At 40.9% G+C, this 25,175-nt stretch overlaps 2 protein-coding genes across 4 annotated transcripts in view; both read right to left on the bottom strand.

The window, feature by feature from the left end:
• kank2 (KN motif and ankyrin repeat domains 2) lies at positions 1–20,410 on the bottom strand. Its single transcript, XM_085454562.1, has 13 exons — positions 20,298–20,410; positions 14,569–14,654; positions 9,316–9,397; positions 7,677–9,041; positions 7,049–7,234; positions 6,863–6,971; positions 6,101–6,679; positions 5,931–6,018; positions 5,167–5,386; positions 4,784–4,926; positions 3,475–3,675; positions 3,291–3,389; positions 1–1,398 (listed from the first exon to the last, which is right to left on the bottom strand). The coding sequence occupies exons 3-13, from the start codon at positions 9,350–9,352 to the stop codon at positions 1,342–1,344; spliced, it is 3,084 nt and encodes a 1,027-aa protein (XP_085310688.1). The 5' UTR covers positions 9,353–9,397; positions 14,569–14,654; positions 20,298–20,410; the 3' UTR covers positions 1–1,341.
• A 1,651-nt stretch (positions 20,411–22,061) lies between these two features.
• dock6 (dedicator of cytokinesis 6) overlaps positions 22,062–25,175 on the bottom strand; it is a 31,179-nt gene continuing 28,065 nt past the window's right edge. For all 3 annotated transcript variants that reach the window (XM_085454559.1, XM_085454560.1, XM_085454561.1), the window contains 6 exons: positions 25,070–25,159; positions 24,755–24,991; positions 24,526–24,669; positions 24,285–24,391; positions 24,022–24,195; positions 22,062–23,352 (listed from right to left, as the gene is read on the bottom strand). In XM_085454559.1, coding sequence (XP_085310685.1) covers positions 23,310–23,352; positions 24,022–24,195; positions 24,285–24,391; positions 24,526–24,669; positions 24,755–24,991; positions 25,070–25,159 — 795 coding nt within the window. In that variant the 3' untranslated portion in view covers positions 22,062–23,309. The remainder of the gene's footprint in view (positions 23,353–24,021; positions 24,196–24,284; positions 24,392–24,525; positions 24,670–24,754; positions 24,992–25,069; positions 25,160–25,175) is intronic.

Below are 25,175 nucleotides of genomic sequence, written 5' to 3'. Positions count from 1 at the left end.
TGTGGTCCACATTTATTTATTATTTTCCAAAATGCACAAATTAGAAGAAGAGACACACAATCTAGCATTTTCATAAAACCATCATAAAACATTAACTACAGAGCTGTGTGATTACATAACGCAGGCGTGAGCTTAAAAACTCCAAATGTATAAAAGATAGATACTTAAAAAAATTGAAATTTATAAAAAATTTGCTTAAAAGTGAATATGAAAATTGGTAAAACATCTTTAAAAAGTAATAGAAATTTTGACATCAATAGCCTATGCACTTTAGTTCAAGGAGTTCGATTTCAGGCATAATTATTACCAGTTTACACTGACATATATTATTTTAATATTCCTATCTTACATGGCACGCCCTTTTAAGACCAAAATCACTTACTTTCTGGTTCCCTGACAAATCTCACTGGCTTCACCAGCGCTCTCTCAACAAAGTCTTGTTAAATTTTATGAGCACACATCACAAACACAGATACCCTCTAATCAACCATCCGAAAAACCTTCACATATAAAAATACAAAGACCATAGTACCGCAGCCATCAGAGAACAATGGTAACCTCTCTCCTCTTTAACACCACCTGTGTTAACATTATTACCACAATAAGCAGCTTTAAAAAGAGGTGATGTGAAACAGACATCTTTGGGTTTGATTTGGGGAATGTGATAAACACATAAAACTGGTTAAAAAGGTGTAAAGTTAACCAACACCTGGGAAATAAAACCACGAGGTCCTGAATTAAGTCAGAATGATTAAAAAAAATCAATATCAAAAATACTCTCAAGTAAATAAATCTTGTGTATAAATATCAACAGACTATTGGAGTGTTATATTTTGTAGCACCAATGAGCTAGTTGATGCAAGGACACTTACCCACGAGAGGGGTGGCTTCAGTTATTCCAAATGACTGTGATGGTCACACAAAACGATGCTACTGTGAAACACCTATGGTACAATGAAAACACACTGCTCTATGAGCCAACTTATATAAAACTGATATGGAATTACAGAACGAGTGCATAAATATTGAACGTATAGTGAAATGCGGTGAACAGTTTGGATTTGTAAAAACAGTGCTGACAACTGGATTGTTGCAAAACTAGAACGAAATCCATTCAATGTTCAGTTTCACACTTTTCCAACCACCACTGGGATTAAAGTAAGACCACTGTGTACGATAAGCAATGAGTAACAATGGTGCGAGCTCTCACGTAATTATCTGCACATAATTAAATTATTCAGGGTGAAAACAAACACACAAACAAACTTGATGTTTCCTTTAAGTACATAGATGAATAAACATCTGTGGATTGGCTGTGTAGCTGAGCAGTAGGCGTGTGGTTTACTTTAGTTCACCAGCAGGAGGAGAGGAGCCCAAGAGCGGAGACTTGGGGGAAACCTGGACAAGTAAAAAAAAAAAAGTAACCAAATTATAGTTTAGAATTTTTTATCAAATTCATCATGGTTAATCCATCCATCCATCAGGGTACCCAAGGTAAGCCAGCGGAAAGATGTAGTCTCCCCAGTGTGTCCTAGGTTTGCCCCGGGGCTTTTCCCCATGCCCCAAATACTTTGGAAGGAGTAGCAACTCTACTCTGAGCCCCTCCTGGATGACCAAGCTCATTTTACCTCTAAGAGATAACCCACCACCCTTCATAGGAAACTCATTTCTACTGCTTGCATCTATGTTCTCCTTTTTTCAGTCACTTCCCACAGCTCAAATTGTTTCACCAGATCAGTGCACATTGTTGCCACTACAGCAATAACCCATTTATCACTCTCTCTGAACCCATGAACCTAACACTGGGAAGAAATGAACATTTTGTGAAGTTAAAATAACAGCTACTGCCAATCCAAGAAAAATCTCAGGTTTAGATCCTTTTACTGTTTAAGTGCATCATATTTCCCCTGTATTTTCTCTTCCAGGAGTGGTTTCTGTTCATGTAAAGCACCTCTTGATCACTACATTTACATGCAAATTAATATTACATTACCATTTTAAATACAAAATATATTATATTTGAGTATGTGTCGTTGAAACCACACATCCTGTTTGTATATTAAGAATTAATCCCACTGAAGCATGTTCTTGTTAAGATATGGAATTACTCATATGTTAGGGGCATTCTTTAGACACTGTACTGTCTCCTGGGCCTTCTGTTCACTAGGTGACTCTGCTTTGTTTTGATCATGCTGTGCTTTGTCCTGAAAGAGCTGACTGAGAGTAATTACCTGGATGAGCAACACAGGGCCAGGTGTGCTCAGGCTATGACTAACTGGTTGAGCTACAGCTTGGTCCTTGGGTTCCCTTCTTTTGCTTTCAACATACATTACCAGTCATCCAAACATACACATTTACATTACATGTAATCACACATTCCTGATAGTTAATTACAGTTTTCCAAAAATTCCCTTTGTTAGTGCTTGTTGTAGTTTATTAGCCAGGTTGTGAAATAAAATGCATAAAGCACATCTGGAATTTGTCCATCACTTGGGGGTTTATATACTAGTTTATGACACACCTTGCCTGTTTACGGTCAACTTTGTGTTATATACAAACTAATAGCCAGCTGAGAGGCTGGGATAGTGATTCATACCTGAAAGACGAGTGCAGATGGTTGGTAGGATAGAGAAACATGAGCAGACTCATGTCTGCATGTTTCAGCAATGTGCTGTCACTTATGGAAACTTAAAAAAATAAACTTAAAAGAATGAGTGAAGTTTAGGTTTTGTTGGGGAGCAGGTAGAAGTCAAATTATATGACAAAGTTATGCATCTCTCGTTCTGTTTAGCCAAAGAGCTGCACAAACATACACCATAAAGCCCACATTAGGTGAGAATGTGTACTTATTCTAAGGCAGTGACTTGTTTGACAGCTGCAAGCTTGTGGGTAATTGGTTTCTGGCTTAAACAGATTTGCTTGTTTGCTATTTTTGCTCAACCCAAAGCCAACTTTAATTTCTGTAGGTATGCAGTAAACCATATGCAACTCTTGCATATCAACACGTGTTTGAAAACACGCAAACATTGCAACACTGCCCAGATGTGGGAAGGAGGCTTATTTTAAAGAAACTGGTTGGAGGAATAATTGACAGAGGTTGTATTTTGCATGGCTCAATATGTGACAAAATCCAGTTTGGATGGGTTGCATGCAAACAAGAATATTACATAATTATCCGTGTGCTATTAGCCATAGAAAGTGGCAATCACTTCCATGACACATTTCTTGGATTGTTGAATGTTGGTGTGAAAGGGCTACTTTGTGTCTTAGCAGCATATTTAGATACTCACAGGGGATGGAGGCTTTGCAAAGTTGAGGTGAGCGTACAGAAGCACAGCGATGTCATTCTGACTGGCTTCAAGGGCAATGGACAGAGCAGTGCTGCCATCCTGTTTAATACAATGAGAAAATGTTGGTGAGACGCTGGTTTTGGGAAGGAGTTCGCATAACCACAGACCGAACTGGAATTCTTACATTATCGGTGAGAGTGGCATCACATCCTGGCACTGATAGCAGCTGACGCACAATGTCCACATGACCATGTTCACAGGCACACATGAGTGCAGTGGAGCCGTCGTCATCGCGGATGTTAACTTGTGCCCCGCAGGACAGCAGCGCTCGCACCATGTCCCCTCTACCATGACTGACTGCCAGCATCAGTGCTGTCTGTCCAGCCTACAAAACACACATTGGTTAAAATTACTGTTACCCTAATTTTTTAACCAAACTGTGGACACATTGAGACTGCATTTGTGTACATGGTGCAGCAGATACATTTTGAGCAGAATTCTTAAAATCACTTGTAAGAAGACGGTCTAGTTTCTAGAGCAATTGCAATGTGATTGCTAACAGGAATCAAACCAGATGAGCAAATGAGACTGGCTGTTTTTTCTACATTGGCTTCATAGAAATTCACAACTTTTATCCCCTGTTGTCATATCCCACATTGCTCCAAACTTAATTAGTTAGAGCGGCTTTTACTGAATGACTGTAAGGAAAGCAACAAAGACTATAATCACTGGTCTCATGCATGTCACTGGCTTTTGCTACCTGCACTATGCCCAAGGTGGTAAATTGTATATCCACACAAAATCACAAGGTATTCAGATTTTTCTGGAATATTTGCCAAAATGTCACAAAAAAAGTTTCAGACAAATAAAGACTGAAAATTCTAAATAACTGGGTAAAACTGGTGCATGAAATATTTTCCAGAAATTTGTCAGTTTTATAAAAAATGTCCCTGTTAATGGATGTATTCCTCTGAAAGCCAAATGATAATCAGATGCTTACAGTGTTAAAGGTGGAATAAACAGAAAAATACATGGAAGTAAAAAAAAAAGAAGTAGAAATATCAGCTCATTGTCTTGAGAAATTGGATTAAAATAAAATATGTCCTTCACATGCTAAATGCCTCCCAGGGTTAGTATCGTGCACCACATTTTCCTTGACAAAGAAATATTTCAATAAAACGCACATTTAGTTTGTTGGGATCTGGTTACCACTTCTTGTTTGGGTAACAACCAGTGGGAGGCTATGAAAGTTTTACAGTTTTGTACTTTTCTAACTGTCCACACAGTGTCGCTGTTGTGACAACTTTTGTGAAGCACTTGGCCATGGGTCAGCTGTCTACAAAGTTTTTACTCTTGTACTTTTTGTAATGATTACAGTTTTTGAAACATAAGACATTTTATGCAGTCCTAGTCCTGCACTAATGCATGACAATGGGGGATTTTTGTGTGTGTGTGGAGACGCAGTAAAAACTAATGAGCAGTAGAGGGCGCACCTGGCTGGCCTTGGCATTGACATCCCCTGTGCGCAGCAGCTGCAGGACAGTTTGAAGGTCACTGTCGGAGTGGAAGGCAGCCAGAGCCGTCAGCATGATGGCTGTGTAGCCCGCCTTGTTCTGCTTGTCAGCGTTACACAAGCCTGTCAGGTAAAGAGGCCAATCAATTTGACAGGTGATATAACAGCAGCACAACAAAGTAAAAGGGATCGTTACCATTAATAATTTAATATGACTTATTTCTTAAATTGTAGAGATTATCATAATAAAAAATAACCATAAGACTTTACATTGACTCTTCAGTCTTATGAGATTTTACTTCGCTTAATATCAAAATTTTCTCCAGCGCCTCTGTTGTTTTCTCATAAAAGCACAGAACTCACCAGTGTCCAGCAGAAGTTTCACCACGGGGAAGTTGGAGTGGGAGACAGTGTAGTGAAGGGCTGTATTCCCGTTGCCGTCAGCCATATTTATGACAAACTCCAGCAGCTGAGGGGAGATTGAGGCGAAAGTGTCCATGTAGGCCTTGACAACAGCTGTGTCGGCCGTTTTGTGGCAGGACACACGTAGCCACTCTTGCAGCACTGTGGTGTAAGCTGCCCTCTGAGATCAGACACAATGAGGACTGTTAAGGCAAATAAACATTTGACAGATGGCTGGAGAAATGCAAGAGCAACGACGACATCAAAAATGTGAAACCAAACCTCAGGAGAAGCCTTGAGTTAATGTGTTGTTTGATCTTTCATTACTTGCAAAAATTATGAAACCAAAGTTAAGAATTTTCTTATTTTAACTTAGTCTTATTCCAGACATGGGGTGCAACAATCCAGTGTAGTCTTAGTGCCGTTCCCAAGCCAGGATAAATGGGAAGGGCATCCGGCATAAACTCTTTCCTGAATCAAACATGCAGATAATCAAATATCTTAAGCTATGCTTTAGTAAATATTTAGAGTTGGCAAACTAAAGTAAAATATATTCTAAATTAAATTATTGAGTGTGCACAGTTTGTGGGTAGCTGTGCCTCCTTGTTTGAGGTTGGTCTATGTCATTTATTTTAAAAGTGAACCTTCTGAATTTCCTAGAAAGAAGTAACGACAGAAGAAATGTGAAGAAATGTGGAGAAATGTGAATTAGACTCAACACGTACTGCTCCTTGTTGGCTGAAGGCATTAGGTTCCCCCAGGGCTTTCTGCAGGGCATGCAGAGCTAACATCAGGCTGTCAGTCAGCTCCAGTCTGTGGCAGATAAGGAGACAACATCACTCTCAGATGTTCATAGATCCTTTAATCCTCACAGACAGACTCTGTGTACACTTACCTGACTTGTTTTGAAGGCGCTGTCGCAGTCTCATTTGAAATACGTTCATCTGCTGGTTTGCACTCTGACTGGACGCTGTACCGCTGCTGGGCGTTATCACTGATTTTAGTGAGGCCAGGTGATGAAGAACAGGTAAGTGAAGCCTTCTGCTCAGGAGTGGATTCAGTGCTAACTGGTGTGGAGGTGACCTGTTTGTGCTTTTCTGATGATTGTTTGACAGTCTCAGAATCATTTGATGAACATGGAGGAGGTATGGCGTGGTCTGATGCTGGTGGCTGTGAGGCACATTTTTGCACCACAGTGTCTGTCGCTGGTGACTGAGGTGCTTTGTTTGATGGCATTGTGTCTACAGCTGCAGACTGGCTGGGACTTGAGTCTGGAATGGCAGCTGGTAGTTTGACAGCATTTTGCTGAGGTACACTGGTGCTTTCTTCTTGCTTGGAATCCTTGTTGTGTATTGTCTGCTGGTGCTGGACTGTAGACTCTGGAAGTTTTTCTCTGGCTTCATGATATTCACTAGAGTCACTCCCCTCATCTGAGCTCTCACTGCTGCTATCTTCTGAGGATGTGGACTCGTAGCTGTAAGACACGAACAATTTTCACTCTGCTCAAACAGCTCAGAGTCTTTGCAGGTGACACAGGGAGTACATTTCTGCTTCTTCTTTTACCTTTTTACTTAACCTTATGCTGACAACATTCCCTTGACACGGTACTCAGTGGATGAAAATAGCCGACTGCTGCTATGCAATAACTAACACTTACCCTCCATTGACTCCAATAAACTGTAGGTTTTTCTTCGTAGAGGGCGAGCCTGGTTCACCTTCTGCTTTACGCTTCATAATTGATCTCAGAGACAATTGGGGAGATGAAGCTAGAAAAGATACCAGCAATTATTCATACAGTGGGAGCATGATGTGGTCAGAAGACACTAGTTTAAAAATCACATACCTGTCTTAGGTAAGCCTTCTTGTGATTGGATAGAATCATTTGCTTCTTCCTTATTATGCACAATCTGATCATCAGATGCAACAGCAATGGCAGGATTAGCTACAGGTACTGAGGTGGACAACCTGCTCTTCAAGACATCGCGTACCTGCTTAGAGCTGACTGCAATCGGCAACTCAACTGGAGCATCTGAGGGAGAGAGACAGACAACATTTCAAAGCTAACTAATCAGTCTTTTTGTGCAGTAATGCAATAAATAATTGTTATTGCAAAGATACAGTCTGATGCAGTACAATCCAGCAGTAATGCAGCATTCCAAACCCCTCCAGTTAAAATTTAAATATATTAAATATAGAAGTATTTGCGACTTTTCAGCTTTCAGTAAAAACATATATTTGAGGGTGACAGACTCAGTTTCTCAGACAATGATTAAGTCTAGCCTTAGACCAACCCCCGCCCGACACACACACACTTTTTTTTAAGAACAGATCCTTGGTGATTTTTTTCCTTTCAGTTTAGGACTAAGCATAATTCATATCTGGGAAACCTTTTGCACAGGTTTCACAAAATGCTCTTGCATTGGACTGCATCAGACTCTCCAGTTTAAGCTCATAAAGTCTCAGTAACAGACCTTCAATTCGCCCTCTTTGGTGGTCTTCCACGCCTCCAGCAGCTGGCTGAATGGGGGGGGAGCTGCAGGTCTCTGCTCGGAGCAGTGTTCCCACCTCTACCACAGTAGGCTGCTCCAGTGTGTACACCTGAATTCCTACAGTTCTCTGGTCCCTCTGGTGTCGTTGCTGTGTGAAGCTGACTAGTGTATGCAGGCTGCAGCCTTGAGGCTCCTGCCAGCCCAGGCTCGTTGCTATGACTGGATGCTCTGCCTGAGGGCCCTTCTGGACTCCTGCCACCTGCTGCTGTGCAGCCTGTAGTTCCTGCATTGTCCTCTGTAGTTGACCCTCAAGCTGACCCACTTGATTTTTGAGGACTTCTGTCTCAGGCAGCAGTCCCAGATCCTTCTCTTGAACCCAGACCCCCACATGACGACTTCCTCTTGAGTCCTCTGGTCCCACGCCAATGGTGCGCACTTCCCGCTTTGCATCTGGTCGCACTCCACTCACAATCACTGTGTCCTCAATCTCACACCCTGAGTCTTGCTTGGACCCATCAGGTGTGGTGGGGGACAGTGACCCTGCTGGCTTATTGTTGTTGCTCCCCTTTCCAGTGCTCATGTCTTCTTCAGGGATGTCAATATAGAGCTCCCCTCTGGGACGACCTCGGTTGAACCCCAGAGTGTGGCCCAGGAACTTCTGGCTCTTCAGCTGGACACTGAGCTGCCGTTTCTCCTCCTGCAGCACTGAGATTTTAACTTGGAGCACAGGGATTGTTTTCACCTGTTCTTCTAGCTCCCTTATCTTTCTCAGGGCTGCAGCCATCTGCTCCCTGACATGTTGCAAGTGAGCTGGGGTTGGAGTTACTGGGGTGGACAGGCCAGAGCTCATGGGAGTGAAAGATCCACCTCCACCCTGTGACCGGTTGAAGCTGTGTGCGCTGCTGATGGAGGTGTTAGAGCCAACTACACTGCTGTGCATGCTGCCAAGATTGGAGAATCTCCGTCCCTCTTTCTCTTCTTCCAGCTTCCTGCGAGCATCCAACAGAGTCTTCTCCACCCGGGCAGTGCTGAAGCTGGGCCTTTGTGATGTATGGTAGCCTGGGGCACAGTAGGAGTAAGAGGAATGCCGGCTGTCCATGCTGGCATTGGAGCAGAGAGACTCTGTGGAGGTCCACCAGGAGCCAGCGTAGCCATAGCCACGGGGCAAAGAGCCATAGCGTGGCCGGCGTTGGACAGGCACCTTCTTGATAGTGTTCCCCTTCTCTATGTCGTTAACATATTTGAGGAAGTCTAGGTCCAGACGGTAGCCATAGGGGGTCTCCACTGAGTAGGGTGCCTCCTGTTCTTTGGCGTGCAGGGAAGGGGGGGCAGGTGGGTTGAGTTTCCCTGCAGGGGAAGGAAATAAACTTTAAACAAACGGAAATCTGCATCTAATCTTGGGTTCAGACTTCAGAAAAAAGCATCAGCTACTCCACAGTTATAAATGTACTCAGAATTCATCACCAAATTAGGCACAAAGTGGATTGTTGAAGTTCATTATGACACAATCTTACAGTTAAAATACATGCCAGTTGTGTGATAGTTTAAATCCTAACAAAAGCATTAACCTATCATCATTTTTATGTTGATCATTATAAGGAATTAAAAATAGAGGGCGCACCTGGGAAGCCGGGGTCCATATGCAGCACCTGTGCCATAATGCGCCTGTGGCTGCTTTTCAGACAGTCACACAAACACCTCACCTGTAGGGAGACAAAAGTGTTGAAATTAAACATACTGTACACTAAGCATTTCTATAAATAACAAAGGATTCAAGATTTCAAGAGCTTTACAACAATATACACAGTATACAGAGTACTGCAATGCTGTTTCACCCCAAGCCCCCCATGGTGCATCTATAAGTATATAAAAGATATATCTCCAAGAGATATAAAACTAGGAATTACAAATAAATAATATGCTAAATTTGGGTAAAATTAAGGGATAAAAAGGTACTAATTGCTAACTATACAATACTATAATAATAACTATTCAATATAAACTGTACCATAAACAAAGACAGAACAGAGACAATACGAAGTGGATTGTGCAGTAGGTGTTGAATACCAGGTTCAAGTTACGGTCAGGATATTGTAGACAAGACAGGACATGTGAGACATGTGCAAGATGCAAAATATGCAAATACAGTATAATTTAGATGTGTGTTCAGTAACTATGTGATTAAGTGTGCAAATAAGCATATTGCTCCCAGGTCCAGTTTGTAGTGGATTTGTGGAAGTTTTTGTTGTTTTGAGTCTTTTGGTGAGTATTTTAAGGTGTTTGTAAAAGTGGCTTTTCTTGCATTAATTATAAAGATGCAATCAATGCAGTAATACACAACTGTCTACATCCAACTAAAACCTAACAGAATCAGTATTCAAATATCTTAATATCTTAAGTTAACTGTAAAGTCTGCATGACATAGTGTGTCCAGAAATAATTACCGCTTTTGACTGCATTGCTCTCTCTGTATAATGGTCAGAAATAGCATTAGCCTTTCTACCCGCCTGCCTCCATTCCTTATTTTATCCTTCCATTTTTTTGAGCATATTGGGCCACTGTCAGTTGTATATTTGTTTCTGTTCATAGCATTCAGAGAAGAGAAGTTACAGGGGGAAAGTTTCCTGGCAGCTAATTCTAGGACAGAGATTTGCCAGTTACAGCCTTATTAGGAATCATCTGTGCGCACTTACTTCGCCTCTCACATTAGGATTTACAGACACTCTCTCTTCTTTCTCTCCTGCACTTCTTCCATCTCTGGCTTCTTCTCTATTTGTCCTTTCTTTATGCTCTTCTGCTCCCGTTTTACCCCTCTAAGCATCAGCTGATGATCAGAAGGTTTCAGCTAGTCCCTTTCTTTTCCTCTGCACACTTAGATGCTTTTTAATTCAGCCAAAACACACAGTGAATTGCTGAGAACTTGCATTTTACCAAAGGTAACATATGGATTTTGACTCTTTATAAACAAAAGACTAAGCCTTTCCCTCCACAGAGAGCAACACACTGCCAGCAAAAATGTAGAAACCCTAATGCCATGCCTCTGAGTTGGTGTGTGCTTGGAAAAGATTAACTTTCTAGGTCATCACTTTGTGGGAACTGTGGAAATCTTTAAGCCGTCCACAGCATTAGTCAGTTGAACATCTTTATATACTATGGCTTTGATAAGATAGGAACAGAAGTCTGCGCTGCAAACCACTTTGTTTTCAAGTGCAAACTATATTTGCCTCAGTCTAAAGCTGTTTTTTGTTTTTTCTCTTCCTCTCTCGCTCTCGCTCTCTCTCTCCATCTATCTTGTGACCCTAGCCCGTGCTTGCTCGTTTGTGAAAAGTAGGACACTTGGAAACACTGACTAAATTGACATGGTATTTTTGAAGTGCTTTAGTCAGTTTAATTTCTCGATGTGATTCTGCTTATCTGTACCCTTTCATCACCCTCTCATTCCAAGATTGCCACACACTATTGGGCCGTGAAATACAGACTGCATGCAAACCCAAACCCATTTTAAGATTGGCACCATGGTGGTAAGGAAGAATCACACTGGTTAATCTAATTTAAAATGAAGCCAACTATCCTTCAGCTTACACATGAGGACTTTATGCCCCAGATATAAAATTTTAACTTGCATATGAGAAAGTGGAGAAAAAAAGACAAATCTTGACTAATATTGCAGAGCCTTTAAAAAAGATGAAGAATTTGGCTGCCTGCCTTCAGCCTACAGTTTAAGTGTCTGTTTATCTCCATTGAAAGTGTCAGACTGATGGTGTACAGTGTCTGGTGTACAGTGCGGTCTGGGAATGACTACATATGTGAGAAAGTGAGAGTAGGACATAGAGGCGTGGTTGCAAAAAAACAGACTGTGTGAGAGAATATGCGTACAGGGTGGAGGGCAGCACTGACAGGGGACAGCCGATGAGATATAATTAGAGTATGTAGTTTTGCAACCTAACATGCCTGCCAAGCAGACTGGTTGATGTCGTCTACTCGACTTCCCTTCAAATTCCACTTTATTTTTATAATTTTGCTCTGAAGAAGCAAACAAGCATAGAGAGACAGAACAGAAAAAAATCAGGTTACTACGGGTAAATCATTAAAATGCACACAATCAATAGCTGACTACATGGTGATGGTTATTTGTACGATTAGTCCCAGAGGGAAAAAAAAAAAAAGGAAGGGTCAACCCAGACACCTGCTGATGAACACCTAATAAAAAACGTAGATGAATATCCAATAGTCCATCAACTTTATCCAGTTCACGGATGAGGCCAGAGGGCCTGATCCATTCAGCATACATCTGACGTGCAAATATAAAAATCCTGTATGAGCAATGCCTAATTTCCAAAACTATAGGTACCATGGAAAAAAAAACTCCCAGACACAGGAGAGTAGTTTTCCCTGTGTAAAACTACCATTCATAAATAACAGCCAATTTAATGAGCAGAGATGATAAGTTTTTCCTTTCGGATATTTCTTTTATGATAGCAAGGAAGCACTCCCCTGTAAGTGGTTCTTGTCCAGACACTTCTTTGTTATTGCCTTTTTACTGGCACTAAGCAATACTTCATGGCTATATTTGCCTCAAATGTACAAGTCATTTGGTCGATTACCTAAATATATGATATCGAGAGTATAGTCAAGCTCAAAACCTATTATGAGTTTAATTTATGTTACTGTCTTTGCTCAGTAAGATTGTTTTGCTGGACAATTAGAAAACATGTGATAATGATCAGCCATTGTAATATCACATTGTATCCAGCAGTGTCCAGATTCCAGATCTGCCCCTTTGTTGATGTTTTCTTTTTGGGGTTATAAAAAAATGAATTATTAAATAAAGGTGCTGTCATTTTATTTTATTTATATAACCTATCTTCACCTGTTAGTGTTGTATTTGTTCCTTGATTTGACCTTGATGTATAAGGCGGAATTTTTTCCCAAGACACTGCATATATGAACAAATTCTGGGTAACATCAATAAAAAAATATTTATGATGACCTCATGTAAATTGCAGGTTTCACTAAGAAGTTGAAAACTTTTGAGATCTGTATTGGCTGAAATAACAGATATGATGTAATGCCTTTCCAGGTCCAGTCTCTAAACTTCAAGTCCGAATTATACTCGTTTAAAATCTTCACTATATTCCAAAAATCTTAAGAACAGTTATTCCTCTTACATTAATTAAACAATATATTTAACAATACTTCTGTCAGATCACTTAATTTATTTAGGTACTTGTTTATCTCACCTACCACAGATTGTAGGATGACACTCAACTGGCTTAATTCTTAACCTTTCCATTTTTGCACCATACCCACTGTTGCACCAGCAGAATGAATACTGTAACTGTGTTGCTCTACAATAGTCCTTCAACCATGGCAGGAACATTCCACCTTTTTCTTTTCCTAGCTGTAGTATTTTAAATTTTACTCTAGACTTATTACCCTGCCCTATCCTACAGGTATTCATTTCCATTTATTAATCTGTTTTATTAATATCTCTGCTGGTACGGACTGAAAAAGGAATAGCAGAAGAAATAAAATCAAATTTTCACAATTTCTACTTTATTATACAAATTAAGGGAGCACATCGTTCACGGTCTACTTTTATTTCTTTTAGCATAAAACAATAATTTAAATTTGATGTTGTTTAGATTCTCTTGTATAGTGATACCTAGGTATATATAATACTATTTTTTTCTGCTGAGTTTATAAAATTAGCGTTGATAAAATATAGCTTTATAAACACATATTTTGGGTCTAGTGTATGTTTAATTTGCATCACGAATAAAAACTTGTTTTATCCCTGTAAGTAAATTTGCTGTTATTCCAATGTGTTTTCTAATTACTTGAGCAAGAAGCTCTATAAATAATGCAAAGTGCAAAATGTAAAGTGGGGCTTAAGGGACACCCTTGACGGCATACTCGTTTCAAACTAATTACCCTGAACAAATTCCAAAATTCTGAAATCTTCTTATTTAAACTGATTATTTTCCACTATCAGGCTCCTACAACAACAGCAGTGTTTCATATGTGCTAATGTGTGTGCACGTATTCCACTGAGTGTGTGAGTATGGCTGGGGTGGAGTGGCTGACCTTCCTCTCCGTCTCTCTGGTTTAAACAGAGTTCCTTTGAGATGACATCTGAACAGAAACCAGCATTTGCCCTTCCCCAGCACAACTCTCCCCAGCCAGCCTCCATCTAGGACACATGGTTTGCCCCCATTACTCCCCCCTACCTCCTTCATAGAGCTGCATACCATGCTAGAGGAAGCTAGCATGGTCTGGTCTCTCCCCTCTATTCCCTGCTATTAAGATTAAGACAACCCCTGGGGGGGTAAGATGCAGGTCATCCAGCACAAATTACGCGTCTGTGGTATGTCCTGTAGGATGTCACGAGAGTAACTGCATAATGCTGTAGCTTAATTGACTACTCGTACTCACCACTGAAAAAGATTTTTTCCTCTATGTGCATGAAAGTTTCGGGTTTACTCCTTTCTATGCAGACCAAACTCCAGCATGGTATTAAAAGGGTTAAAACTCGGTTTGAGTTACAGTGTGGATAAACATTCCCTCAGAAGACTGAGACCACCGTGATGAGTAATTTTAAAATGCCAAGCTTCATTTCAAGGTCTGTTCTCCCTAGTTTATCAAACTCATTGCTTCCATTCATTGAGTCACCTTATTATTATTGCCATTACAAAGGATTAAACCTCAGTACTACTAAGTCAAAAATACCGCCGCTCTTTCCACCACCCAGAGACGATCTTTATGGAGTTTTCCATTGCACTGCTGACTCTCAGCCTTTGGTGATTGCGATTTTGCTCAAGCTTGGGAATGGTTTGTGAATTAGGAAAAGAGGGATTTATTTTCTACTTCATACCAGCTGCTTGCGCTGCGAGGATGGGATCTCTCCTCCCCAGGCCCCTTGCCTCTCCCTTCCTTTTCTTGCTCTCTTACAGTCAGCACCTGCGGGAAATAAGAATAGAGGAAATTTGAACTTTGGCTGCCACTGCCTTTGACTGTATCAGTTAGTAGTCCAGAAAAATGACAATAACTGGGATATATGCAGGAATAGTTTTCAGGGGACATCAGTAAAATCATGGAAAGGGTGTGCAGCTCTGCTGACACAGAGATAAACAGAGATTCATAACAGGTGGGCATGACGTGAGGGTAAACACAGGTTGCAAAGCAGGAAACAAACATTTCAAAACAGAACACACATCCAGTGTGTCAGTGTTTTTGACTCACACACCGGATGTGAACAACATACACCCATAAGATGCAAATCACACACTGATTGTTGCACAATATAAGTGAAGCCTGAGCCATGTGCAAGTTCTCCTCTCACAGCTTTCTAGAAATAATTTCCCCCACCCCATTCCAGTTCAAGGCTCTCTAATCAATTCAAGGCTGGGAGCGGGAGCCTCCCTGCCATGTGATTGGGCAATGTGTCAGTTTTCTAACTCTCCCAAATCCAGTGGCACTCACAAACACCCCCACCCTCTGGATTAGTGGGAACCTGTCTGTATCACCTAAGGCTAGACTGATTTCATGAGCCTTATGATGCATTTCCTTCAACACAGTCTTAACTGCTGTGTGAGTGTCAACCAGACATGCTGCATGACAGCGTCTGCTGCCGATTCTCCTACTTTGGCTCCAGCAGCACAGAGTCAGGCTGCTGTGAAAGTGCGGTCGACATTTTGTCTGGAGTTCTCAGAGCCTAAAAAACACCGACGAGTGACCTTTGCGTCATATCATAACAAGGCTTGCCGTTGTTCTGTCCATTGTTTCATTGTGTTGCCATGCCAATACCACTGAGGGTATTGGTGGGAGAGAAACATCTTTTAGACTAGAACTACAGCCAAATCACAAAGAGCCATTCATTCAGGCCCTAGTTCCACAGCTGGTTCTAATAGAAATCAAGGAGGGGCATCTCTGAGAAAAAGAGAGGGAGCGGTAGACAGAGTATGGACGAGTGTGTGGTAAGGAAATTTGCCTCAAAACAAACAAACAGTTGGTGAAGACCTGTTATGGACCCACACACTGACAGAAAGTGGAAACACAAGATGCAGGACTTGCACTGAGTGACTGATATCTAAATCTAAACAGGCTCCAAAGTTAACAAAACTAGATGTATGTGTTGATGACTGTGAATAATACCAAAGTAAAAACATATTATGAATACATTTCCACCTTAGTTATGGGACCTCATTTATCAAATCCAAAAGCTACTCGCAAACAATGAGATCAAAGACAGCGGCGCATGTCGGGCTGTTATAACTGTGCGTTTGGCGGAGATGGCAAATACCAAACATTACAGAGGAGACAAGCTGAACTCCCATGGACTCCCACAGAACACAGATGAAAACACACATACCCCCTAAACACACCAACACTGTCTGAAGCCTGATGACTCCCATAAATCAACAAACACAGTTGAAGATATTACTTTGATTTATTCAAGTAAGGGCAAAGAAGATATGAAAGCCCAGTGATTTAGCTGCTTTTAATTCATCTGAAAAGTTTTAGCTCCCAAAGAAAAGCTCTCAGAACGGCAGTTTACGTGCTGCTGTCATCATACCAGGCTAATTGTCTGTTTCAAAACGGAGACCATATTTGAGGTCTGACGAAGAAAGGGTTACAGGAAAGGGAGCTTCATCTTTCTATTCCCCAAGGACGCAAAAACAACTCAGTCACTTCCTCCCAGCCCAGGAGAAAGAGTAACAAGGAGAAAGAGAGCATAAATGAAAAAAGGGGGGGTAGCAGCGGTAGGAGAGGGAGAAAGGAGTACAGTGAGAGAGGGAGGGTGGGACAGAAAAGAGGGGAAATTCGAGGAAAGACAGGCAAACTGTAAAAGGAGGGGGAAGAAAGTTTTAGATGGAAACTTCTGAAATGAGAAGAACATGCCTGTTCTCAGATTTGGACTCCACCAGAATGAATCACGCTGACACCAGAATGAGTGCTGCTACTAACGCAGGACAAACATCTACAGATCAGACAGAGGGGCCGCAGAGCGCTCCTCACAATGAGTAAATAACGATTCAAGAGGACCTCTCCTCATAATCCCACATGGCTCCACCTAGAAGATTACCATCATTTGTACATTCCTCTCCTAAAATAGAGAGAAAAAAGAGAGAATCCCTAAGACAAGTAGCACTTTGTTGCACTAAATAAAGCTTATTGTTGTTCAGAGTTGTTTTTTTTCAGGGTAACAGGCCACAGACCTCAAAAAAGATGTGCTGAAGGCTTTTAAATGTCACATAAAGATGCTGCTGTATCTACTGAGACTTCTTTGTCTTCCTCCTCATTCTGCAGCACAGATGGCTTCATTCAGCCAACTAGCCCTGGATGAATAATAAATCAGAAAGATTAAAACAAATGTTTCCCAAAGAGCTGAAGAATAATAAATGCAGAAGCAGCAATAGCCATTTTTCACCCAGCGTAATGTGGCTGAAGAGCATATGTCACCGCATGACAGAAAGGGCCTTCACCAAATGCGAGGTCAGATGATCTCATATCAGCATGCTCATACAGTGTGTACTCATGCTGCTGGTGGGACATGTGGTTTTTGACTAATGTAGCCATTAAATTCGGGACAGTGAAATCATAACCCAATGGGATGTCACCTCCAGGACTTCTTGCCCTTTAGGAAAAAGCCCTGTTTTTCACATTAAGGAGTGGTGATGAGAAGGAGCAGACGGCGTGGAGCTGGAGCAGTCTGGTGCTAGAGAGACTATGGCCAAAAGGAGAGGCCGGCCAGCTCACATTACTCCTGGAACAGGAGCAGAGTAAACACCCGCCTCTCCGCTATTGGTCATTGTGCTGACCTCCAACAGGAAACTGAGCAAGGGTGGGGCTGAGCGACAAGGAGCGGCACGGGGGGGAAAAAAGCCATTTGGGAGAAAATTCCTGAGCAGTTGTGGAGGTGGGGATTAAGACGGATGCTGAGCAGAGACGCAGAGAGTTGCTCTGTTTTAGAGAAACTGAGGTGGTCTGGAGAGGAGGAAACCCAGACAGCAGTGATTGAGAGATGGTGGAGAGCCAGTCACAGCAGTTTGAGGGTTAAAAGATCAGGTCAGCGTGTGTGAACAGATGGTACAACAGAACGCAGGAAGTCATATCAGTCCGGTTTCCATGCTAAGTTAAGCAGTTCCTTCTCGAGAATCTTATCAATTACTTCCTGATTTGGTGAAGTTGTTGATGCAACGGTTGTACAGACACAAATAAAACAAAACAGACAAGGGGAAAAATAATAATCCAATGCACTTTACACATGTTGCTTACTGGACAGCACAGTCCATCTGGCTTCTCTGGGTGATTAATAAAATAAAGGAGATCAGTCAGCTTATTCAGCAGGATAACAAATTACTGTCCCTATTAGAGAAAAAGCCAGCTTTTCACCATATGTTCACTACACTGCTCTCCCTAATCGACAGAGTTAAGTAGGAGTATTAACTCACTGTCTTGACCACAGCAGTCTCATGCTGGGCTGTATATTTATCCAACTCTAGTGCAAAACTTCCTGTTTAATATTCATGTTGTTATGGTGCATATTCACAGTGTGCTTTTTAGAAAGGAAGAATAACACACTAAAAACAAACTGCATGCATAAATGAATAAGGTCCATTAATATTATTATAGAGCCCTGTGCCATAAACCATCATTATTTCACATGACTTTATGAACATGATATACTGTCTTAATATAACAGGTGATTAAAAATGCAGTAAAACTTCTCTGAAAGGCTCATCTGTGGTTAAAAAAAAAATCCAAGAAAGTGATAAACAGTCTCACACAGGTTCAGGGTGTAATTTCATTAGCCTTGCTAAACAATTTAAACGCCCGGCGTGTGGCCCAGTGTGCAAATGGGTTTATGGGCCCTGCATTCCTCCACTGCACCCCCGGATCCAAACACTGTAATGAAACAATCACATTCCAGCTCAGAAAAAAAAGAATCTGCTTAAGGAGACTCCAGCTGCTGACAAACCTGGACACAGATCCATAAAATGCAGTCTGGGGGACTCCCTTAGAGTGGGTTTTCTCTTTTACTGCACTTATACTCAACATATCTCAAATTAACAAGCAAATATTTAGTTAGCAGTCCTCTTAGCTGAAACTAAACCACATTATTGTCTTAATAAATCCTACAATCACGAGGGCTCTGATTTTGCCTTAAACCACTGTAACAAAAGCTAATTTATCCCTAAGGTCTGTCCTTAATGCTCTTTAACTATATTATAATATATGGGTTCTATATGACGCACCAACACCTTTTCCATGTAATAACATGACAGATGGGACAGAGACCACGTGAGCACCATGCAGCTGCTGGTAGGTGATTTAATACAGCCAGCAACCCATTACACAACAGCAGGACAGTGGTGTATTGTATGATGTAGTGTAACAGGCTGATGACTGCACTCCCACATCCTGCCAAGTTCTGCTTGCCCACCATGAAAACAACATCTGACTGAGCTAGAAGTTTCTCAGTAAAATGACTGCATTCATAAACAAATAATATAGTAATGCAAAAATTAACAGGGAGATTCTAGTTTATTTGAGAAAGAACTCAGGTTAGAGATGTCTTTCAAGAAAGAAAAAGAAAAAGAAAGAGCAAAAGGTATATATTTGATCCACTTGCCCTGTTAATATATAACCCCCCTTCTTATCACTGACCACTGGCCAGCTACAGCTGGCGAGACCAGCAAATATTGAGGGCAAAAAGCAGCGCTGAAGAACATCTGGAAGTCATGAAAACTTGCAGCGTGCGTGGGACCCACCCTCTCCCATGAGCCCTTACAGTTTTTAAATGAGATTTTCGTTTTTAATTAAATTATAAACTGACTGGATTGTTGCAACATTTTCTGAATTAAGCACGAGATTAAAAAAAAGTTTCAAAGCCAAGTGCAAACACACCCAAAATGCCTTTCTTTCTTTTTTGTTTTTTTGCTATTTTGGAAATGATGTCGCGTTTAGTTGCATACTGCGAGATTTAAGAGCCTAAAAGTTGAGCTTTCCAGGCACCCCCCCCCCCCCCACCCCCACCCCCCGCCCTCCACAAGCCCACCAAGACAATAATAGAGCCCTATGTAGTGAATTAAAGCCGCTGTATGGAAAATGCAAAGCTTATAAACAGAAATGTTAAGAAAGCTAGGGTTGTGAGGCCAGAGTTAGTGTGACAGACGCACTCTCAGTCCCCATATGATGTAAATTATTGATAAATATTGATAAATCTGGTTAATCCCGCGCGGTGAGCCTCCAGTGATGCTGTGAACAAAAAAGAGGACGCACCGGAGAACCAATCGCGAGAGTCAAACATTCCTGCAACCGCAGATAAATACTAATATGAAATTATAAAAGCTAATTAGTCAGAAACATTTAACAGAAATACACAACCAGCCATAAGCTACGCTGGGTGTTGGTTTTTGAGGATAAAGGACCCGTTACTTCAGAGAAGGAGCACCGGAGGGGAGAATGGGCAGGACCGACGCTTCACAAAAGAAGTCCCACTGAAAGCTCCTCGTCTGAAGCCATTTACAAAACACGCTGACAAAGACAGACCGAGCTGGTTTTCGCACAGAGGAAAGTCAACTTATTGTCTGCTCTTACCTGCCCTGCGCAAATCCTTTCTGTCGCCTCGGCCCAGGAGGAGCGCTCACTGACAGAGAGACAAAAACACCGCAGCCAAGATGCTCCGAGCCCCCTCCCGCTTCTCTTAAAGGGCACGCGGCCACGAGGCCAGGCGGTGGGCTCGCGCACTGCACGTCTCGCTGGAGTCTTCATACAGAGACATATATGAAGCTGTGCAATCGTTTGACCCTCCTTCAGTCTGAAAGTCATAGATTAAAAAAGGGGGGCAAGCTATTTTAGTGATGAGATCATTTATGATCACACTGGCCTACATTTATTTATTTTTATTTTTTTACTGTAATGGAAAAGTAAAGGGTTTCTTTTAAATGGGTCTGGTTGTTTATTTATTATGTACTGTACCGTTTATCTATGATAGACATATAAAAATGTATTTAATTTTATGTAAAAAAAAAAAAAAAGCAAATAAAAAAACAAATTGTGGGGAAAAAACTTTATTTATAAAAATGTGTTTGTTACTTCTAACAATATAAATGTCATTCCTTCAAGAGCAGTTTATTAGAATCGGTTAAACGCCAAAATATCGATGACTGGAACTCATGTAAATAAACACAATGAAGTCAACGTGGTGATTCTCTTTTCAACGCCTTGTTACTTCTATACTCATTTTTAAAATATTAATCTAATCAAGCATCTGGCTTATATGTGTAATAAATAAATATTTTGTAAAGGAAACAGTTAAAATCTTTGAATTGCTAAACTTTCAAAATAAGACGCCTTGTTATAAAATAATAAGCAACGAAGTACAGTAAAGTCAGCAACTATAATCTTAAAAATCCTCACTGGTCCCCAGCTATCACTGGTAACATTAAAGTTTACATACTGTACTCGATAATAAAATATTTTTAAACAACTTGATCACACTTTTTGGATATGAAACACTGAGCTGTGCATTTATTTAGCGCCCAATCACAACAACAGATGCTTTAAATGCAACTACAGCTGTCAAACTAGTACAACAGCATATTAAGTTTCAAGTTTAATACTGAAGTGTAGCAAACTGGAGATACAACTGAAAAGTCTAAAATATATTCAAATCCATTAAATTATCAAATCAAGGAACGCTGAGGAATCCCAATAAACGTCTAAGACCTCAAACAACCTCTTTAGAGATCCATGGACATCAAAAGTTGTTGGTGGAAGGACACCGAGTATCTTTGAGAAATTTCATACCCCACAAAAGACTTGCAGAAACAACCATAAAAGTCCCTGCAAGAGGATGTCGCCAAATAAACAAATACAAATAAAAAACTATATGTAATCATAATGGTACTGTAACCCTTGTGAATGTGCAGTAAATATGTGATGAAATAATTATTCTTAATTATAACTGTTAATTTTAAGTTATAACATCTGAAAAAGAATAGTCTACAACATTCAAAAGTATTGAGATTCATAACTAAAATTAATACATGCAAATTTAGTAATAATTACTTGCAAACCTTGTGTATGTTTCATGTAGAAACAGAAATGTAGAAATGCCACTATGTTACTGTCGTAGCCCCGTTGTTAGAGTAGTTTTTGTAGTATCACTGTGGTCTATGGGTATTAAAGATGCTTCCCATACCATAATATGATACTGACTGCTGAAAAGCGAAGAAACCATGTGTGAAAAACATAGATTTCCAGTAACAAAACTGTTAATGTGAAACAGTGTTAAAAATAGTAAACACATTACTACATGAATTTACATCGTAAGACCCATAAATAAAGGATGACCAGGAGTGTAGGGAGAAATATTTAATAGAAGACAGTGTAAATAAATAAAAAAAATTGCCTATCTAATCGGTAAAAAACAGTTTCCAGCTCTGTAAAATAACAAAAGCACATATATTTTAGTAGTTACAGTGTTAATGTGCTGCAGGTTGTTTACAATAGTGCAATTTCATAGATACAGTAGATGGAGATTTCTACAATAAATGCAAACCACAGAGGTGTATACATACAAAACATTTGGTCTTATACAGAAGCGCATAACAGTCAAACGAGGACTTGTTTACGCAGTCATAACATATTCAGTTATCTATCTATCTATACTGTAGTATGATAGTGAATGTCGCAGTTTGAACATGCCTGTGTGAGTAAACGAGATGGCCTGTCTTTAGACAGTGCTTCTGTGATAAACATCTGATGCGACTGCAGTGCTTTTCTAAGAGTTCACAGTTTTAAGAACACATTTAAACATCCCATCGAGTCAGTCTCTCCCACACATTATGAGCTCAATCATATCAAACCTGGACCTCCACAAAAAGCAGCCCACCAACTCTCTTTATTGAACCCTTATAACGAGAGATGGGCAGATAAATGTTACGACTTGAGGGAGAAGGAATGTCAGTTATTTGGTCTGTTGATAACAAAAGAAAACTCCCTGGGACTATTTAATAACAAAGTCTGGCAGTGATCACTACCAGGGATTTAAAAAAATCTCACAAATTAAATAAGTCCATGACACAAAACAGACAACCTAAGCCTGTTCAAAAGCAGACACTCGAAGCTAAAGAAAAACAAATGTAAAACAGTGCACTAAAAACTAAAGGTAAAGTCAGATCAGGCTCTGAGAGATTACTTTGGGTGGATAACTGTAAAAAGCTTTCTTTAAACGCTGCCATCTTAGAGCCTTGCTCCAAATGACAATGTTTACAGAGCAGATAACCTTCCTGCATAAACACCAGAGGGGTTTTTTTCCCCAAAAGAGGTGTGAGAGTGGTGGGGATGGTAGGGCAGCGAAAGAGGTGACAACTTACTGTGTGTGCATAGAGGGACTGGAAGGGGGAGGGGGGTGTTAAGACATGACTAGGTGGCCAAGGGTGATGAGTGTAAAATAACGAGCTAGATGAAGAAGAGGACGGTGAGTTTGTGTGTTCCTGCTACAGTTGGTGTGCAATGCAGTGGGGGGAAGGGGGGACAGACGGTATGAGATGGTGCTAATTTTAAAAGCTTGTTGCTTTGTGTCGCTTTGCAGCTTTCTGTGGCTCAACAGTCGACTTTGCGGAAACTCGACCTACTGTAGGAGTTCCTGCAAGAGAGGGGGGATAATTAGTAGGAATACTGGTAAAAAGATTTTTGTCAAAATCAAAAACATATTTTAGCAAAGATGTAGTTCATTTTTATTTCATTTGAGCCAAAAAAATGCCACCCAAGGAGTGTGAAAGTTGTCCCACTAAAAGCTTACATGGCTTTGAGTCAGCATTGTGGTTCCAAGAATAATAATGATAAACCCCTAATGTAATATAGCGGACCAATGGAGCTCAAAGTTTGTGTTAATATTTTAAATATCTGGGATTTTACATTTCTCTGTGCTGCAGCATCGGTCTGGCAGGTGCTGTTGACTGTAACTGTTTCTGATTAGAAATCAGTCCACATGCAAACACAGAGGTGCAGCCAGAAGATGATGAAAACCAAAAGTAACATATGGTGATAGTTTCCATAGTCAAACAGGCTACAGCAGTTCAAGAAGTGCATCATCTTTTATTAATGACTGTGGAATAAAATGTGACACATTTGAAATCACTGAAATGTGTCTGCATGTCTGCTCACTGGTGACATGCAGAGCATATAGCCTGAAGCATGACACAGTTTTACGTTCCTCTTATGTTAGCTTGATGTGCTTGAAGAAGCAGCATGAGATCATTTTATGCGTCTCTGTGCGTAGGCGTGTGTGTGTGTTATTAATGTCTCAAGTTACCGTTGTGTTTGCAGAGTCGGAGCTGGTAGGGTTCTGTAAAGCTGGGGGATCTTGCGGTTGATGAGAGGACCCAGAGCTTCTTTCAGTTTATGATAATTCCTTTCTAGCTCTCTGTGGTACTCTTTCTGATCTGGCCCAATCAGGGCTTTATTCTTCCTCAGGGCATCTTCACACCTGCACAAAAAATAAAGACACAGGGAGTTGGGATTTGTTTTTATTGGCTACACAACAGTCTTTGTCTGAGACGGAGATCATGTCAGTACCTCTTAGCGAAGTCTTTAAAGCAGAGGCGCAGTTTGTTGTGATGACGAAACAGCTTGGGGTCATCAGGAATGTCGGCGAGAAAGACCTGCGCCACCTCAAGGGGGCCCTGTTAGGGGAGACAAACAGTTACATATTAGCTGAGGAATTTCTGCCACTGCTTAAAACACTAACCCAGACTTAAAGCTCTGCTTTGATGTTATTATTATTCCAGGGGGACCAGCATTTCAATTATTTTATCACCTGGTTGACAGTGGTGCCCACACAGCCCTGGAGCACCATCTGAAGCATTTTAGAGTCTGCGGGGTCTTGGTTTGTGGCGAAAGCGAGCTCCTGAGTCTTCTTCTGCATATCTTCAATCGCCACCTCAATGGGGACAAGAATAATCTGGAAAGCCAAAGATGTAACAATGAACATACATCATAATGTCTACATTTATTTAAAATCTGATCCCTCCAGTAGAGACACCCACCTCCTCCTTGTGGATAACATTGATCCGTGTCTTGATGTAAGGGAAGGCGTGAGACGTTGTCAGGATGGTTTTGCGTTTGTACTGCTCGTGCAGGTCGCCGTGAGCGCGGCCGTCCAGAGTGAAGGGAGTGCAGTACATGAAGGTACGCAAGTTGTAGTTCTTGTCAAAGTAGGTGATTCTTTCCTTCAGCTCATATGTGTCAAAGTAGGGCTCGACATAGGTGATCTGCAGGTAAGCCTGAAAAAGTCATCAGTACAGTTAGACATTTTTAAAATATACATATTCTTTAAGCAACAAACATACACATCTCTTTACCTTGTTGGGATCGAGTTTGTTTTTGTCCACTGGGTTGGAGTCTTTGATAATTTCGACCACCTCATCCCCAAATTTCTCTGAGTAGAACTCCTGTGGGCCAGAGGCA

This window comes from Copadichromis virginalis, linkage group LG4 (genome assembly GCF_057382275.1).
Source record: "Copadichromis virginalis isolate Kocher_CV1m ecotype Utaka linkage group LG4, C_Virginalis_male_GT1.1, whole genome shotgun sequence".
NCBI lineage: Eukaryota > Metazoa > Chordata > Actinopteri > Cichliformes > Cichlidae > Copadichromis > Copadichromis virginalis.
Note: the sequence above shows the minus strand (reverse complement) of the source record. Positions and strands in the feature narration are given on the sequence as shown.

Coding starts and splice junctions, on each gene's coding strand:
- kank2 (XM_085454562.1), bottom strand. CDS start 9,352: ATGGCACAGGTGCTGCATATGGACCCCGGCTTCCCAG. Junction 9,042..9,315: donor TATGGACCCCGGCTTCCCAG/GTGCGCCCTCTA, acceptor CTTCCCCTGCAG/GGAAACTCAACCCACCTGCC. Junction 6,019..6,100: donor GCGCCTTCAAAACAAGTCAG/GTAAGTGTACAC, acceptor TATCTGCCACAG/ACTGGAGCTGACTGACAGCC.